Below are 20,221 nucleotides of genomic sequence, written 5' to 3' on the forward strand. Positions count from 1 at the left end.
GTCGGGACCCCGGCCGAAATCTCAGCCGGATCATCGGGAACAAATCAGCGCCCAGCTAGCGGCACTGGCCCCGGGAAACTTCGGGAAGGTCGACAATAAGCCCTCGGCGTGATGAAACCTCCATGCTTGTTTGTGTCTCTCTCAAAACAGAGGGGCTTCAGGTGGACTGAGCTCGCGCATACAGTATGCATCGACATAAACGGTGATATGATATAATTGTATAGATTCTACTTTAGCTTCAGCTTACATGCATGATATTGGTCAGCCTGCTTACTGTGTGGGAGAAACGGGCTCCTGATCTCGGTGGAGAAAACAAAACTTAAATTTCTGGCTCTGCGATACTATGATGTGCCACGTGCCACGGCCGACCAATGGTGTAACTTGATCACTCAGTCACTCAGTCAGTCACTCAGTCAGTCAGTGACAGACATTCGCGTTTGTAGGGCTGAACTTGTCTCGCTGTTAGAAACACAAGACAAAGTTCAACACAAGTGGAGCAACACGAGTGGAGCATAAATCACAAATGCAAAGTTTAGTCTATAATCTAGCGAACATTTCTAAGTTAACTTGCCTGTCGTTAACCCATGGATGTGTTAGCTGACTCCAACCAACGTTAGCTTAGCTCAACTTTATTCAGACTGAATCACTTCACATCGGATGTAAGATTTATACAAATAAAGCAAATGTTCTGTGATTGAATAAATGATAGAGTCATACCTGGACGATGGTTTCCCCCGAAGAGCCGAGTCTGCAGCAGCAACAGTCAGTCAGAACCTAGAACGTAGAAACCTGCACATGAACGCGCTGTCGTCACGGTCGCTATGACAACGCCACTAGACTCGTTCATGTGGGCCAGGCGGGGCCAAGAAAGACACTACTGCGCAGGTGCCCAAACGAGCTCCTTTGATTGGCCAAAAGGGTTCTGTGATCTCTGAACAGTGCCCGCCCCTGGCTCTACAGGTACGAATCCACATTTCACTGAGATATGTGGTGCAAAGGTCAGAGCACGCGGAACTTGTAATTTGTGAGCGAAAAAACAGCATTTGAGATTCGTAGCGGCAGATTCAAGCAGTTGTAGTTATTGACTTGTGTTGAAAAATATCCCAGAAAAAAAAAATATTTGTGAGAAAATATTCTACAGGTGTGCAGCTCTCATTGCATGAATTCACATACTGATTTGCGGATGTGCAAATTTTGTCCATGACTTCACATTATTTGATACGGGTGTGTGAATGTGTTTTGCACCATATTCACTGCAGCAACTGTAGCAAAAATGTGAGCGTATGAGTTTCTTAATTTGTGATACGTAGAATAGGATTTGTGCACCTGTAAATGAAGAATTTGAGAAGGTGTAACTGTTGTGTTGTGTTTGTGGTAGAGAAAAAACTCTTAAAGCATTTTTCTCTGTGACTTCAAATTTACTGATACACATGTGTGAGTATTTTCTACAACTACAAATTCCACTGTCACAGGTGCTCAGATGTTTTGCTCCAATAATACCTCCATACTTAATTGATAGCGCAGCATGATAATGTGAATTAATGTGGAAAGGTAAGCAGCATGAACAGAGCAGTCTGAAGAGTGCTAGAGATAGCAAAGCAGATGTGCTAATTAGAAATGACAGTTTGTGGAAGTAGTCAACAAGTTGTATTTATTACTTTTTATGAATAGGAAGGTAACAACAAATAACAACAAATAGTACCTGATAGAGATCAACCTCGCAGGGCCTTAGGTTGATTTGAATTCTCTTTTGAATGAAAGTGTATTGGAGAAAAGTATTCAGGTTTTATACCTCATTCTCATTAGACATTACTTCTCCTAAGGAGATAACATGTGTTTTAGGTAACTGAAAGCAGGACATGAGGCCACCAATTTTCCTTTGGTTGGTCTCATGGTAATTTTACTATGGTACTTATATTTCTTTTCAATTGTTGTGCCATGGTGCACTGTTGTACTGTGTTATACTGTGGTAATAGGTTATGGTACTAATGATCACTAAGGTATACTTTGACAACAGCTATTGATTGCATCTGAAGTTGAAGAAAACTGACGGTGAAGACAGCCCATCACAACCCCCCCAAGGTCAGGTAAGTGGAAGATGGGGTAGTTCAAACCCTTGAAGGTACATGTACCAAATCACATAATATTCATATTTTATATTTACATATTCTTGAGTAGTGCTGAGAAGCGTTGTCTTGTGTCAGTAGACTTAAAACTAGAAATACTTTAGGATCATGACATATCTTCCTTTTGTCGATTCTCTTCTTACAGAAACTGTGAAGGCAGTGTTCAGCAGCATGGGAGAGTCCGAAATCAAGGCTGCCATACGCCGTAAGTCTTAGATGAGTGATAAACAGGGGTCCAGCCAAAAGGCATGGCGATTACTGTTTCAAAAGCTACATAAAGGACAATTCTAGTGTGATTGCAGTTTTTGCTCATTTCCTGCATTCCTTTACTCATTTACATCATTGTAGATCATATTCTGGTCAGAGGATCTTCATCAGGCAACGTCGCAATCGCAAGTATTATGCAAGTGTAGACAGTGTGCAGGATTATATTTCTTTCTCAAAACACAAAGTATAAAATAAGTTGTTTCAATTGAACACAATTTTTGTATATCACTTCTGAATACTTAAAAGTATACTTTCAGAACATTTACTTTTTTTGACCTGGTTTAGCTTGAAAATTGTCAAACAATGAGAAGTTTATCTACACATTTTTGAGTGTGTATGACCTAATCAGTTACTACACCACAAAAGTTTGTCCATTCCAAAAACGCTGAGTGTGTTCTGATTATATTTCTAGAATGATTCACTTTTCACTGTAGGTATGGCAATAGAAATGTTTGCTATTTTGTTGTCTGCACTTGGGTTTAACCTAATTAGAATCACTTTGATAGTCTCTTCACCAATATGAGTGAAGCCTGCTACTAAAAATCTGGAAGTGACACCTGAAGCCTCAGTGTCAATGTCAAGTAAAAAGAGTTGCTCAGTCTTGCTTAATTCAGTTAATTGTTGAAGTTAAATATTTCCATGCTTTCTTGTCTATTGCTGACCTTAAGAAAGTTTTCCCTGCTTTTTATTTTGTCTCATTTAGAATAATGCAACTCCCTTCTAGATAATAAATCCCTTTGCCGTCTGATTGTAGCAAGTCTACATTTGCTACCTAATTCCCTGTGAGCAAGTTTGCAGCCTGAGATCCTCAGGCAGGATATCATTCAGAAGTTCAGGTCAAACACTAAAGATGAGGTTTAGAAAGAGAAAGTGTAAAGATGACCAGACGGCCACGGCCCCAGACTTTTGAGTGCCCTGGCCGAGGAGAAGATACTTCTTTAAAATTACTTTCCAAAAGGTTTTGCTGTCTTTCCATTCTATTCTTGTTTGTTCTATGTGTATGTAACCTTGTAATTCATGTCTAGCATTTTATTGTTTGTCTTATTTACTTTCATTATTGTTTTGGTGTTACCTAAAAACATCTTGTCACACTGTTTTGAAACACAAAATGCAAGTAATATTCATTATGTATGTTTATTATATTTTCATAAAACGTAAAATATATGATGCACCAAATGCTCTGTTATTTCTTCATAGGAGTTAGATGTTTCTGTAGTAATGCTGTGTTTATTTTATTACATTACCTTAACTGGAATTATAAATTGCAAAATGATCTGTTCTTAATATTGTAAGAATTATATTGGTTACGTGACATAATTGATAAGCAGCTTCATACAATATTGTTTGTCTGAAGCTGCATACAATTGCTTCCAGTTTTAAATTTCATAGGTTTCTGTTATGTTGTCACTTCTTAATTTTAATTTATGTACTGTAGGTACATGCATGACTACATACGCTATAATGTTCAAGGGGCAATAGACAGTGTATCTCTGTGTACTGTAATCTACACACTGATGTGCCAGCATTTATAGTTCTTCACGTCATTATTTCAGTACTCCAAACAATAAATCAAAGCAGTTTTGAGTTTGCAAAATCACCTTGAAATATTTTGCCGGAGATGATCATTCTGAAAGCAGCCCGGAACCAGCTGTAAAAGAATGCATAGATAAATGGATTGATCATTGAATTTGACATTCCAAACCAATGAAGTGATTCATGCACAGTAGCTGGTATTGAATAATTAGTCAAATGTTGCACGGAGTAATAAAGAAAGAAAGGAGTCCAAGAGATCAGAAAAAATACCATAATGATAGCCAGAGTTTTTGTGGCCTTTCTCTCCATCTTACTGACAGATGCTCCAGACTTTATGCTCTGACAGTTTGTGTTCTGGATGCTACGTGCCTGTCTCTGTGCCACCAGGAAAATCTTTATGTAGATACCGAGCATTACGATTGCCGGGAAGAAAAATGTCATACAACTTGTCATAACCATTGTAATTGGATAAATAATTGTAAGACATGTAATGTCACATTCCCCGTGATAAAGTCCCATAACTGTGATGCCTAGTCCAAATAGGACAGAAACACTCCAGTTCACCAGGATCATGATCCCAGCAACATGACCATTTATTTTAGTTCTGTATCTCAAAGGCTGACACACTGCATAATATCTGTCAACAGAAATACAACATAAGTTCAGAATAGAAGACATACACAGTGAAACATCAATGATAAGCCGTATCTTACAAAATACATCTTCAATATACCAACATCTGAGTACAGATGAATCCAAGCTGAAAGGCAAAATTAAAGCCCCTACAAGGAAGTCAGACACAGCCAGAGAGAGGAGGAGGTAGTTAGTTGGAGTGTGGAGCTGTTTGAAGTAAATGACGGCAGTGATTACGAGAAGGTTACCACATATTGTGAGAACAGATACTGAGCCAAGCAAAATGTATAATAATACACGTACTATCAAAGGGGAAGTTGCCATTATGCATGTACGTTTACCTGGTACATCACAGAGACGTATGTCCTTAAACACACCGGTCCTGTTTAATTCAAATTCCATGCTTCCTGGTTCCTGCAATTCTGCTAAACAGTGTATTCAGGTTTCCATATTTGATCACTAATACTGAGACATTTGCATTCACAATAATATTTCTTTAAGCAAAATACAATTCCAACAATATCAGTTTACTATCAGTCATTTTCAGTTTATTTTAGCACTCCATAAACTTCCATACCATGCCTCTTGACCCCTCTAGATGGTTCATACATCTATGTTGATGTGATTCCTTGCTCTCTGTTCCACTGAGCAGTATCTTTGGACTTGATTTTCATATTTATCAATCTCTAGCTTATTACCATAATAATAAAATCTTTGGTTGACCAATCAGATGTGGAGAAACTATGTGTTCTGTTTGCGTGAGATGCCATAACAACAGATGATGTCAAGAAGATATGAGTAATTATGCACTAACAGTGAGTGTGTGTCTGTCTGAGTTTGTGTGTGTGTGTGTGTGTGTGTTTCACATTCAGGGTTACAAAGCAATCACAACACAGCACAGAGTCATCATCTTTTTTTGCTCTCTGCTGTTTTATGCACACATTCATTGATACTGGCAACAAAACACATCAATAATCATGTTGTAGAACATAGTTTAAACATTTTTTCAAACAGCTAATGCACCACTTTAGTATTCAATCATCACTTATTTAATCTCCTCTTCTGGCAAATCCTACTTTTCCTCCTTCTGTACATAGTTAGGCTTTTGCCATGTAGTATAGAATGGCATCACCTTTTATTAAGGATCTAAATGGTGTTTACATTGGTCTAAGGCTGAGCTCACCTCCATTCTCCCAGATATAGATCCTGAATGCTGTCGTTATTTAGCACCTGCAGATCCTGTTCATTCCTTCTGGTGATGTCCCTTCTCTTTTCACTTATTGGCAGTGGTGGAATGTAACGAAGTACAAATACTTCGTTACTGTACTTAAGTACATTTTTCACGTATCTGTACTTTACTTAAGTAAAAAATATAGAGTATACTTTGACTTTTACTCCACTACATTTTGCAGCTATTATCTGTACTTTCTACTCCACTACATTTCTAAAATGCACCTCGTTACATTTTATGGTTGATCAGTCACCAAAATGCTGTCTTCACAAAAAATATCGGTTGCGTTTCTGCCTCGGAAGTTTAAACCAATCAGGTGCTGCTATCCCGGCCTCCAATGACAGCAGAGCGTGGCGTGCATTTGGAAGCGGCAGTGTAATTTGAACAACAGTCGATATGGACCCAGAGGCTGAGCCCCCTGACTCGAGCCACCCTTGGCCCTATTTAAAAGAAATGTTTAAATATACAGGCTCCAGGAATGAATCATGGAAATTCCAGTGTCTCAACTGTCTGCCTCAAAGAAAAGAACTACTGGCTTTCAAGAATTCACCTTCAAATCTAAAGAAACACATTGAGGTAAGCAGAGCTCTTGCTATGCTAAGTTATTTTCTCGGGCTTATACATGTTAGCCAAGGTTGTATTAATTTTGTTTACTGACATCATGTTATAAATCTAATCTAGCAAAGTACATGTTAATATACAGCAATCGCCAGAAAAGAGTACAAAGATGTTTTCATTATTTAGCTAACTTCCATGGGAACGTAAGGTGGTAAGCTAGGTTAGCTTGTCACACATGCTAGCTCGACGTCGTTTACAATGTAATATAGGGTCTAGCTTTTCTAGGTTGTGAAATTAGTATTATGGACAAGTTTGCACTTGCACATTGCCTAGATAGTGCAGGTAAAAATCGGTGGTAAAAACAAACACTTGAGTGAACGTAATTTATCACAGGCATAAGCTCGTTTGTTTTACATTAGCCGTTTAGCGGTCGTTATTACAACGTTCACGTTTAATATGGATCGGTTCCAAGAGTGTTGGTGGGGGGGCTGTGAGTTTGCGGACCAGCACTGTCCAGTCAATTAATGTAAAACACTGCTGTGCATTTTCTTCTGAACTCTTTAGCAGAGAAAGGTGTGGTCAGTCTGAGCCCACAACTCTTAGCACCACTCCGCTCCATCGTTGGTTTTCCAGACAGACTAAAAGCCACAGCGCAATCTACTGTCTGTATCGGAGCATATAACACCAGCTGTTCACTGACGGTGCAAGTGAGTGGGAATGAGATGCACAGCTCCAAAAATTTAAAATTATTATGGAGAGCGTTTATAATGAATCTGTGGGAAATCTATCTGTTTTTAAAAAAATATTTTCTCTTTGTTAGGATATGTTCTACTATATTGTTGATAGAGTGAAAAGAGGTAGAATCATATTTTCAGTGGAGTATTCCTGTAGTACCGTGATATAATACCATTATCACAAAAAAATTATACAGTGATATAAATTTTAGGTAATATCGCCCACCCCTAGAATTAAGATTGATTAATTAATTAATAATATATTATTATTGTTGATATATTTTCAGAGAAGGCACAGATCACATCTCCAGCGTTACAGTGACTTGACAGCAACGACAACTAAAAGGAAGGGAAGCTTGTCTGTTGGCGAAGGTCCTTCAACTAGTAAGCAGCAGAAACTGGCGGTGGCAGATACAAAAGCTTCTCAGAAGACCACAGATGTTGCGGTGATGAACTTTGTTGTTCAGGGTTTGCACCCTTTTGGAGTAGTGGAGCAACCTGGATTCATATCTTTAATGCAGCATATTCAGCCAAATTACACAGTGATGTCACGGACAACTTTAAGAGACAGGATTGAAAAAAAAAACAGTGCAAATGAAAGCAAAAGTGAAGAATGCAATGCAGAACATTAAATACATCTCAACAACCACAGATTGTTGGACGGCCCATCGTCAAAGCTTCATAGGTGTTACTGCCCACTGGATCGAGCCAGAAAGCCTGGAGAGATGTTCTGTTGCTCTGGCATGTCGAAGGCTGAAAGGATCACATACCTATGATGTACTAGCTGAAGCCCTGAATGACATCCACATGGAATACAATATTCGGGAAAAGATTGTCAGAACTACAACTGACAATGCCTCCAATTTCATCAAGGACTTCAGGGTTTATGGGTGTGATGAAGAAAGTCCTGCTGAAGGGGGGTGTGAAGATGTGAATGACAGTGAGAAGGAAGAAGAAGTTCCCGAAGAAGATCCTGAAGTGGAGACAGAGGCTGTTGAAGTGGAAGCTTTAATGAATGAAGAAGATGATGAGTGTGCCGAATATCAGCTTCCAAAGCATCACCGTTGTGCGTGTCATCTCCTTAACTTGATCTCAACAGCTGATGCCCAAAATGCCAACTCCAACGACATCTACAAGAAAATAAGTCGTGCAGCATTTGCTAAGTGCTCATCACTTTGGAATAGGACCTCTCGCTCCTCTACAGCTGCAGAGGTCATTGAGAGGGAGTGCAAGCTGCAACTCATTCGACCAGTTGACACTAGGTGGAACTCTCTCTTTCTTTCGGTTGAACGGATACTGCGAATAATTAGAGAGAGTGGAGAAGGAGCCATCAGAGCAGTGACCACTGCACTTAAAATCCCCATGTAAGTGTGGCTGGGAGCAGATACACATGTATGGGTATAGTAATATTGTAGCTGACTTACCATCTAGCTGCTGTTAAAGTAACTGTATTATTAACTGCATTTAGATCATTTGGAACATTATCATCTTATCAACCACCTGTTTCATGTTTCTAGAACTAGATCTTAATTTGAGATACTAGCATTTCATAATTTAAGTATTTTGCACAGCCAAACACATAATCTTGTAAAAACATGATTGGTGAAATTAAAGTTGTTTTCAGATTTATGCTTGTAGACTACATGTTGTAATGTTCAATATAGACTACTTTCTGATATTAAAAATGCCAAATCATAATTTCAGCAATATCAACTTGAGAATATTCTAGTATACTTAGATTTTTTCAACTATTTTGATCTTTAATTGACATTCTACATTCTGGTGTTTTGTCCCTGTGTTACAGGTTCAGCCCTGCAGAACTTGCTTTCTTGACTGAATATGTTGCAACCATGGGCCCAATCTCCAAGGCACTGAACATATTGCAGGCAGAGGTGGATGTCCACATGGGATGGCTAGTGCCAAATATAACCCTCCTAAATGTGAAGCTTGACCGCCTGAAAACCTCATCTAGGTTCTGCCAGCCACTGATCACTGCCCTTCAAGAAGGAATAAAGCGGCGATTTGGAGACATGTTTTCTGACCCTGAACTTGTTGCTGCTGCCATTTTGCTTCCGAAGTTCCGCACCTCGTGGACAAGCAATGCGGACTTGCTGAAATTGGGTAAGTCACTGAAATGGTTCCTCAATTGCTGTTGTACAGGGAGGGTATTATTAATTTATTAAACCTTGTAAAAGGCAGATCCTGATCATAGTAAGATATAACAGTTGATCCGAAAATGTGTTAATAGTCAGCACAATGGCCTAGTTATCATGATGTTCATATGGTTACTGTATACACATACAGTCCATGTTTATTGGTTTCACACATTTCCTTTATTCTGTCTGGAAATTCTTTTGTATAGGCATGGACTATATCAAGGGCCACATGGATCTGGAGTCAGTCCCATCACCAGGCAGGCATTCAGGGTCAGAGGAGGAGGACTTCTTTGGTCTTATGAAGGGAAACGTTCAAGAAACCACAAGACAGCTGGACACCTATCTGACCAGTTCAACAACCTCCATGAATGTCCTCAAGTCAGTGCCCAATGTTCTCAACTTGTCCCTCAAAATCAACACTCCGCTGCCTGCCTCCGCAGCATGTGAAAGACTTTTTAGCTCAGCCGGGCAGATTTTTTCTCCAAAAAGAGGCAGACTAGGCTCAAAAAACTTTGAAAACCAACTCTTGTTGAAATTGAACAAAAAGTTCTGGTAATGCAAATGACAAAGAAACTGCCATGTTAAAACTGATGCGCAGAGAAAAAAAAAAGAAAATGTTCATAGATGAGCCTTGCCAGCATTAAGACTTGTTGAATTCTCATGTTAGCGACATGTCAGAAGTTAAAGAAAAGAATGGTTTAAAAAAAGGGCTGCAACTAATTTTTTATTTTTCACAGTTGAATATTCTGTTGATTAGAATAGTTGAATAATCTGTCGATAAATTAGCCTATTTGATCAGATAAATGACTGAAAAATGTGACATGATCTGTCTCTTCCAAAGCTTGACATTATGTCCTCAAATTCTTTGTTTTGTTATTGCACTAAGATCTTTAGTTAATTGTCAGTGAGGAGTAATTTTTAAGTAATGTTCTTAAAAATGTCACAAACTAATTACCAGTACTAAAATTGTCATTGATTAATAGCCTAGTCAGTTACTAGCCTAGTTTTTGCCATGTAAACTCTGGATACATTTTTTTTTCTATAATGCAGCCAACAGAGTCTAATGTTTTGCTTTGAATAGATTTACAATAAAATAAATGATTTGAAGATATAACCGTCTTCTTTATTGGTTTTGCCAAATGATATTAGAAAATGCAGATGTTACTACTAGTAATTCTTATACCTCTGCAGATGCCATTAGTAATACTTACCAGCAACAACTTTTGTTTATTGTAAAGGTTAGCGTACTTATGCTTACCCTCTGTGATACATTTCACGCTCTATTTTATAATTCTGTTGATTATATGTTACCTAACAGGGTAACACAGCCCCATACTATGTTTTTTATTGAAATATAGGCCTGGACATTAAGAGACAACCCATTGTGTGAGTACTTTTACTTTTAATACTTAAAGTACATTTAAAAGTAAGTACTTATTTACTTTCACTTAAGTAGGATTGTTAATGTAGTACTTCTACTTTTACTTAAGTATATATTTTGCTGGTTATCTGTACTTTTACTTAAGTACTGAGCTTCAGTACTTCCTCCACCACTGCTTATTGGCAATATGTGTACACTACAGGCACGTCTCTACTGGCCTTCTACTGGCCTGCTACTGGCGTCTTTGGTATTCTGTCTGCAGAATACCATATTCCCAAATATATTGAAGATTTAGTTGCATTTCTTAGTCTGCTGGCCAGACGTTTAATTCTTATGAAATGGAAAAATCCCCATCCTCCATCGCCATCTTGATGGATTGGTGATGCGCTCTATATTATGAAATTTGGAAAAAAAAAAAATATATTCTCAGGAGCAGAGAGGCTAATTTTGAAAAGGTTTGGCGAGCTTTATACAAGCATATAAAATATCTTGATCTTACCAGAGACGCGAGGCTTACATCCGACCATAGTTAAATATATCCATATGTATTGTGTTGTTGTTCATCATGTAGGAGGTGAGCCTGTCAGAAAGGATGGCAAAAAAGATTTTTCCTTCCACGCTAAGGAGTGATATTGTGCGAAACTGGTCAATCTTGGAGGAGTTCTAGTTGTGACTAAAACATTCGCCAGCAAAAATTATTTTTGTCAGCATAGATTAGTCAGTATTGTTACAGAAACACAATATGATACGGACTTGGTTGAGCTAGGTACATTCTAAATAGAGAGAGCGAGCGGCGGCTCCAGCATTGGCCAAACTTGATAAATTCAAAATCGTTGAAGCAAAATACAGTTCTGCCAACTCAATCTAGTTGTAACTAAAACATTCACTAGCAAAAATAAGTTTTGTCAGCATAGATTAGTCAGTACAGTTAGAAACAAACTAGCTACAAACCTAGATTGAGCTAGGTCCCCTTTGTATTAGAGAGAGAGCGGCGTGTGGGCAAACTTGATAAATTACAAACTTTTTACACAAAACACATGTCTGCTAGCTCAGTCTAGTTGTTACTAGACTGAGCACGTGTGATTGACAGGCAGGGGCGGGACGCTTCCTTGTGAAAGAGCTGTCTTGATTGGTTGTTGGCGCTCGTCCCGAATTTTGGAGTGGCTGATTACAGGGCCTGGGATTGCCACAGAGACCAGATTTTTTTTTTTTCTCAGAGCATTTGACTTATTGATAGCTGTCGGGATGTGAAGAGAATTTCAACAAATATAACCAAAATCCTTCTAAAATAAATTGCCTACCCTAGCTTTAACCCACACCCACTTTTATCAATCATGACCAAATATCAGAAGTCGACTTGGACATGATCCTAGAGCATGTATACCAAATTTCATACAAATCTATGGGGTCAATCATGAGATACAAACTTTTTGCATTTGTGGTGGTACCACTAGTGGTAGAACTCAAAATGCTTTTATGGGCGTGCTCAAGCAACACTCCTCAACATGTGTTTGAAATTTTGGTTTGGTCAGATGAATGGTCAATGAGTTATGGTTAATTGGTTGATTAAAGCAAAACCATTTGGCCTATCAATTACCTTTATACAACTTTTATAGAGGATGGTCATAAGATGATCCACACCAAGTTTTGTGTGAATCAGATGAACGGCCTAGGAGGTGTTGTGAAAAAAGTGATCTTTAAAACATTAAAAATGGTGGAAAATCCAATATGGTAGGGATGCCCCGATAACGTTTTTTGCCGCCGATCGTCTATGAGCCATATCTGCCATACCGATAGTTTTTTTGTTTTGTTATAGCAGCTGGTATAGCAGTATTATAGGTCTAACAGTTTCCATTTTACATACATTTCATCCATCAAATTGAGTCCTGGTTAAAAAGTATCCACATTTTCTTTTTTTCTACCTCAATATTTACTTGATCATTATGTAAACAAAACCATGTGCGTTCTAGGTAGCGCAACATGATTTAGTGAGATAACCGGAGCACAAGAGTGTTGCCACTTGCCTGTGTTGTTGAGGCGAGTTAAATAAACGGAGACACCGAAGATATATATCCGTTTCAGTCTTTGTTTTTGTATAAATGAATGTTCTTAAGAGAGAGAGAAATGAGACTTTTCAGTTGCCTCTCCGCTGTTAGGGTCTCAACCGTTCAGTTCAGAACCGCGGACAGCGGTGCAGAGTGCAGACCATTATGTAAACAAACGCACATGGCATGCGATGAATTGATGCATTAAATAAGCAGAGAATTAAAGGGGAAGTAGCGGGCGTGACGGACTGCGATGTTACTGGTTGTCCATGAAGATTTGTGTTTTTAATTAGCATCCACATCGCCGACATGTTTTGAGGTGAGTTAGCATGTGACAATGACGCCAACTCCGCTGAGAAATGGCTCACGTGTTTTGCGTCATCAATCGGGTTTTGCAATAGGCGACTATTAAAGCATTATCTCATATTTATACTGAATATCGGCCGATTCCGATTGCTGGCTGATCAATCGCGGCATCCCTACAATATGGTGGGCGTTGAAATTGATACATGGACGCAGCACCTTCCAAAGAATCTAGGGACACAATAATTTTCTCTCTACAAGAAATGGTCCAAGTTCAATAATAATAATAAGTTGTAAATGCAAAGGGCGTGATCATTATCCGGATACCATATCCAGATACACTTGCATTTTAATACCAGGTGTATATGGGGCCGTTAGTTACGTTAGTTATGTTACCATAACTCCAGATTCTATGAGTATAGGCGTAACCCTCTAAGACTTAGGTCCCCTGCTCCACCGACATTGGCCGAAGAAATTACTGGCTTTTGGGAACAGAGCTCAGCCACTGTAGTGTAAAGTGACGGGAAAGAAAATCTTCAGACTGCGCATGCGCGAGAGGGATAAACCCAATAGCAACAGCTCTTAGAGGGCTACGCCTATACTCATAGAATCTGGAGTTATGGTAACATAACTAACGTTCTCGGTCGTGAACGATGTAGGCCACTGTCTATCCAGTACTGCTAGAGGGCAGCCTATTCATAAGAGTGGAAAGACAGAGTCTTTGAATAAATGAGAAACATGTTGATTCAATCAATGACAACCATGTGGATTAGGAGAAACAAATTCCTTTATTGCTTCGGCTCTACTGACAAACAAACATTTTAGCATATACATTTTGTGAGGCATATATGCCTGGTTTCAAATATATGCAAACAAAATAGATTATGATAACTAATAATGGCAGAGTGTCATGGTTCTGCCATGACCTGCCTTTGTGTTTCTTTCTGTTTCTCTGTGTTCCCTGCCTCCCTTGTGTCTCCGCCTCCTGGTCTGTCTGTCAGTTTGTAGTGTGGGTGTGGCTCCCTCTTTTAGCCCCAGCTCCTGCTCCCACACACCTGTACCTCATCACTAATCACCCATCCCCACAGTATATCTACCCCGGTTTATCATCCACTCCTTGTCAGTTCGTCTGTTCTGTTTAGTCTACCTGTTCTGTTCCTGTTCCCGTGTTCCCGCGTTCCCGTGTTCCCTGCCTCGTCACTAGTTTTGGACTTCTTGCTTTTTGCCAGCCAGGTTGGGTTTTGTCTTCCTTTGTTTGTCTTTTGCCAGCCTGTTGCGTTTTTGGTTTTTTGTATCTTTTGCCTAAGTTCCTTATTAAAACTCTTGCACTCAGTAAAGCCTCTGCCTGCCTGTCTGCATCTGGGTCCTCACTTCTGCCCCCACGTAACATTGATATTTCACTGACTACATCTTCCATTCTGAATTTATGTTTTATTTCTATTGACAGATATTATGCAGTGTGTCAGCCTTTGAGGTATAGAACTAAAATAAATGTTCATGTTGCTGGAATCATGATCCTGGTGACCTGGGGTATTTCTGCCCTAGTTGGACTTGGCATCATAATTATGGGATTCAAGGAAGGAGAATGTGAAGGAAGGTGTTATTTTTCACATATCCCAATTTCAGCCATTATGGGATGTATTTTCTCATTCTACCTCCCAACGGTTGTAATGCTCAGTATCTACCTAAAGGTTTTCCTGGTGGCACAAAGACAGGCACGTAGCATCCAGAACACAAACTGTCCAAGCATAAAGTCTGGAGCATCTGTCAGTAAGATGGAGAGAAAGGCCACAAAAACTGTGGCTATCGTTATGGGAGTTTTTCTGATCTGCTGGACTCCTTTCTTTCTTTGTATCACCGTTCAGCCTCTGAGTAATTACTCAATACCAATTCCTGTGATTGAAACACTTAGTTGGCTTGGGTGATCAAATTCAATGATCAATCCATTTGTTTATGCATTCTTTTACAGCTGGTTCCGGGCAGCTTTCAGGATTATAATTTCTGGCAAAATATTTCAAGGTGATTTTGTAAACTCAAAACTCCTTTGACTTAATGTTTGGAGTGCTTAAGTATTGACATGTTACTAATGATCAAAGTTGGCACAATAAAGATTTACACTTTATCTCATATATTTATTTCTGCATTTTCCCTGTACTGTACACAGTATCTGTATGTAGAGTGGCTCAGTGGTCTGGGGCGCATGCGGCCCAGGACCTGTCGCCTGTTATCACCCTGCCTCTCCCAATCTTTACTGTCTCTTTACTTTGAAGTACTGTATGTAATAAACCCCCAAAAATTGTCTTTCAAGTAAAAAAAGAAAAAGAAAATAAATGCAGCATCCATCGAAACACTGCTGCTTTGTTCAACACTAAAGGTATAATTACCACAAAAAGTATTACGAAGAAATAACAGCATTTGGCACATCATATAATTAACTTTTTATGAACTATAATAAACAGGGTTACAAAGTGCAGTAAATACAACACAATAAAATAAGCAGTACCAGAACAAAAAAACAAAATCCGAACAAAAACTAGAAGGGCACTCGGAGAGCGCAGACCTCCGCCAAGGTTCGTGCTATTATTGCTTGTTCGTGAGTCGGATCCGGATCCGCTCCAAAATTTAATGGGTTCTTCCTTGGCCCATGCTACACCCTTCCATGAAGTTTCATGAAAATCGGACCAGTAGTTTTTCCCTAATCCTGCTAACAGACAAACAAACAAACAAACCGCACCGAAAACATAACCTCCTTAGCGGAGGTAATAAAAATATAAAAATAAAACATAAATAAAACATAACAAAATTACAGAACATAAAATCACGTAAAAGCTAGTCAGACCTTGGGATGGAGGAGGTTAGGGTTAGGGTTTAGGGTTAGGTCGGACTCGGCTGTGCCCGGCGGTAGTCCTACAAAGATTCCCCCCACAGATAGGGGACTGTATGACGGTACTGTGCCCCCTGACGCCAAGATCAAGAGTTATATTATAGCAACAGGTTCATGTAGGCCTACCGGGCCATTCCCCAGAGACAAAAAGCAAGGAAACAGGTGTTTCTCCGACACTTATTACACCACCACTACCAAGGCAGGTATCAAACTCCCACGAACATGGCTGTGTTATTCGCCCTCCCTGGACTGTGCCTATTGTGAGCCTTGCTGGCTGTTTGCAGACCGAAGTGCACCTTTCTACAGTGATGCAACATTTAGCGATGTTTGCACAGCATTGCCGTTATACCTCACCATACCTGTCACTGTTGCGACTGCAGAGCGCTCATTCTCCAAGCTCAAGTTGATAAAGTCTTATTTAAGGAGCAGCAAGAAAGACTCGGTGGATTGGCTATACTCTCAATAGAGAACAGCAGAGCCAGGAATTTGGACTTGAGGAGTATTTTTAATGACTTTGCTGAGCGCAAGGCCCATAGGATGAACTTCTAATGGGTGAGTACAGGTTTCTCTTTGTTATGGAGTGGGATCAGGGATTTAAATCTATAGCAATGTAATTGTTATCTCTCATATGTTGGAAAATGCGCACCTATCTACCCATCTGTGTCTGTGATAACATTTGGCCGCTGTGCCATTGATGATGAATGATGAATTCTATAAATGCAAGTGATTGTGTGATCAGGTGCCGTCATCCATTCATTCATACTGTGTAGGCCTATAATGAGTTGCTGTGCTTTTCATGATGGCTACTTGTTCTATGCTTATCGACATACTGTGTAAGCTACCTTTGTGTTGATTTGTTAGTGTAGGCTGGCTAAAGCTATTTCGGATGTTTGATAGTTGGAGAAATTAGGCTGTGGTGGTTTGAGTCCAGGGCAGGCTGTTAGATTAGCGTTGATAAATTTGGCGCTTTGGCCAGCCTTTGTTCAGCACCACGGACAGTTGAACAGCTGATCAGCAGTTCGGCTGCTGTCTGTGGTGCTGACCAAAGGCTGGTTTGCAGGATGGGAGTTGCATGGTGAGCCTCTCCATGGTGGCATAGCAATCGTCTGCTTTGCAATTGTCTGGAGTGGTTGTGTGTGTGTGTGTGTGTGTGTCTGTGCGTATGTTATTGTGTTTGGGGGGGGCAAGAAAAAATATTTGCACCGGGGCCAATCACAATTATGTTACACCACTGGATGGAGGGCAGTGTTAAGGTCGAAGAACTAAGAGGCTGTGTCTGCATATAAAGCTTCTAAAGATCAGAAATGTAAGTGGGGGCTATAAGGGCTTTGAAAGTTACAGGAGAATTTTAAAATCAATTCTAAATTTAACTGGGAGTCAATGTAGAGAAGCCAAAATGGGAGAGATGGGATCTCTTTTCCTAGTTTCAGTAAATATTCTGGCTGCTGCGTTTTGAACCAGCTGCAGCCTGGAGAGGGCCTTGCTACTGAGGGTGGAGTAGAGAGAACTGCAGTAGTCCGGGCAGGAGGAGACAAAAGCATAGACAACTCTCTCAAAGGTCATGGAATGACACAAAAAAACATTATGGAGATATTTCTCAACTGACGGAAACATGAGTTTAGGGTAGAATCAAAAATGATTGAATGATTGAAGTTTTTGGCAGAAGGCAGTGTTTCCCCTAGGATGGAGTTGTAGCAGCGGAGGTGAAGCACGTGCACTTTGCGCGCGTGTGACAATATTTTTTTTGCACACATTTTTTTTTGCACAAATAAGTTTTTGTGTGCTTGCAAAGCGCGCCCTGCCGGGAGGTTTCTATGTGTCTGCTGGCACCAGAAGGGCTCTTGAGGCCTAAGTACATACAGTACATTTGTGCACAGTAATGAGCAGGGGAAATGTCTGTCTAGCTTACATATGAGGTGTCTCAAGATTTAGGAAAATACACTTTTATTGAACATAATAAAAGTATAATCTTTAAAACAATTATTGATATTTATTGTCAATTATTAATTCGTTCTTCTTTTGATCAGCCACTCTTTTAAACTCATCTGAAAATTCAAACATGTGATTTGACAAACAAGCTATTAGTTTATGTGTGACCCATATCACCCAGTGGGTGACCGTTTACATCCACTGGGTGTTAGCTAGCGGCTAGCTAGCTGTCATTCATTCTTCCAATTATTCATTCTTAACGATCCTTTTTTCCAGAATTAACTTGCATCACCACACTGTTGTATTACCAAACAGTGTTAATTTACTTAAATGTAATGACATTCAGGCGTGTAGCACAAAATTCTGGGCCCTATACATAAGCAGTCTCTGTGGGCTATGTCTTTGTCTCTCACGGATCTTTTGAATTTTTTTTTTTTTACAAATAATTGAGCCAACAACTGTACACATGAATCTGTAGTGGTTATTAGGGTAGCCACTAATGAACTGTTCATACCACATTTAAACAAGTAATAATAATCTGTGATATGTGCTTAAGTCTGCACAGTTTGAAATCTCACCACATTTCAACCCTCCTTTCTCAACATAGCCTACTGTAGCCTACAATTACTCAAATCAAATGTTCAAATCTTGTTTTTATAAAAAAAAGAATTAAATCTGACCAGAATGCACCAGTAACAGTAACACATTGAAAAAACAAGGTAAGCTGATATATATGTTTTAAATGAAACTGTCTTGTTTGAATAGGCCAAAAATTTAACTGCAGCCTACTGGTAGGCCTATTTCTAACATAATTTAACCATCTAAAAGTTAAAAATAGAACCATAGGTTATATTTTAATTAGACTCTGCCTCATTGATCACCATGATCTTAAAATTGGAATTATTCTCCTCCTCAGTTCTTGGTTTACTTGGCCTACTTTTAACCCTCTGAAAATGATGGTGGATCATCTGGCATTAACATTACTTTCTTTTGAAGGCCGTTGCGGGTTCAGTTTTTAAGCTGAACCCGCAGCCAGTGGTATCATATGAATCATGCTAGCTTACAGGGTAAGGGCTAAATATCGCTCCAAGTTCAACTGTCTTTACTGCGAGGACCGTGACACCTCAATGTCAAATGATTGCTTGTAATAACTTTTAGTAGACACTTAATGAGCTCACCTTGTCTCACGTCCTCAGTAACAGATGAGGGACCTGCCGCTGCTCCACTCTCGTGGCTGTTTCTGAAACTGAGGGCCATGTGTTTCATGATGTTAAGCTTTGCTAGGTAATGTTGATAGATATAATGTCATATGACAGCATCAGCAGTCACTCGGCTCGATTAGCTGCATTTAGAGATGAATCCTAGTGCAGCGGCGGACGAACCCATTCTGCGCCTTTTGTAAGGGGTGAGAGGGGCCTCAGAGAGCCTCCACTATTTTTTTTTTTGATACAAAGGTCAGTCTCTCAACCGATTTATTCAGCCAATTTTAATTTAGTTATGACACTTAGAAATAAAAAATTGCAAACAAAAACAAACTTTTCATTCCAGGTTTTTCGAGGGCCCTCCCCGCATTGGGGCCCTGGGTAGTTAGTCCCACTTTCCCCCCACTACAACACCCCGATGACATTTTCAATTATAAAATAACTTACATTTATGACGTTTCTTTAAGAGAATCCTATCTAAATAATATGTAATGTTAATATCTCTACGAGGGAATCTGTCAGTTGTCTTTGAGATTGACAGCTTTCACGCGTCACGGTGGCCCTCGCGCATAGTAAGGCCCGCCTCCAGGAAGAAGAAAACAATCGGTGCATGTGGAAACCAACTATCTTTGCGTTTTCCTATCAAATGATTGCGTTTGCTGTAAAGTTACTGTGCGATACTCACGTGAAGTTGCAGGACTGTTTTCCCGTCGGCGAATGATAATCCTGAATCAGTGATCAGCATTGCTTGCTTCATTGTTGACATCTACCCGGTGCTTGTTGTTATAATCATTGTGCTGACATTATCAGGTAAGCGCAAAGTTTCTTGTTTATATGCTTTACTCACAGGTGTGTGAATTGACCTGGATATGAAGCGTCCGTAGCGCAAAATAATATAACGTTAGCTTCTAAAGAGATAACACGGAGCGCTCTCCTCTCCATTTATATGCTTTACTCACAAGCGTGTGAATTGACCTGGATATGAAGCGTCCGTAGCACAAAATAATATAATGTTAGTTTCTAAAGAGATAAGACAGAGCGCTCTCCTCTCCTCCTCTCTTCTCCTCTCCTCTCTCCTCTTGTAAAAAAAAATAATAATTCAGCAGCGGCAGTCATATTTCATATATATGTAAATAAAATAAAAAAATATGTATATAAACATCGCACAAAAAGTTCGGAACTTTGTGTTTGGTAGATTATTTCTCTGTTGTAACAATGCTTCTTGGCAATACATTTTAT

The 20,221-nt window shown here is 39.5% G+C and overlaps 1 protein-coding gene and 1 pseudogene across 1 annotated transcript; one reads left to right on the forward strand and one right to left on the reverse strand.

Annotated features, from left to right (window-relative positions):
- Window positions 1–3,962: 3,962 nt before the first annotated feature.
- Window positions 3,963–4,883, reverse strand: LOC139654732 (trace amine-associated receptor 1-like). The gene has a single exon (XM_071531885.1). It carries the CDS (start codon window positions 4,881–4,883, stop codon window positions 3,963–3,965), a length of 921 nt encoding a protein of 306 aa, XP_071387986.1.
- Window positions 4,884–8,932: 4,049 nt separating this feature from the next.
- On the forward strand, window positions 8,933–15,015 carry LOC139654645 (trace amine-associated receptor 1-like; annotated as a pseudogene).
- The last annotated feature ends 5,206 nt before the right edge of the window (window positions 15,016–20,221 follow it).

The sequence above is a fragment of the Centroberyx affinis genome, unplaced genomic scaffold (assembly GCF_046629955.1).
Source record: "Centroberyx affinis isolate AG114_WGS23_722 - 3 ecotype Tasmania unplaced genomic scaffold, CSIRO-AGI_Caff_v1 ptg000146l_1, whole genome shotgun sequence".
In the NCBI taxonomy this organism is placed as follows: Eukaryota; Metazoa; Chordata; class Actinopteri; order Beryciformes; family Berycidae; genus Centroberyx; species Centroberyx affinis.

Bases quoted from the DNA above. Each gene is read 5' to 3' on its own strand.
- LOC139654732 (XM_071531885.1), bottom strand. From the start codon at position 4,883: ATGGCAACTTCCCCTTTGATAGTACGTGTATTATTATACATTTTGCTT.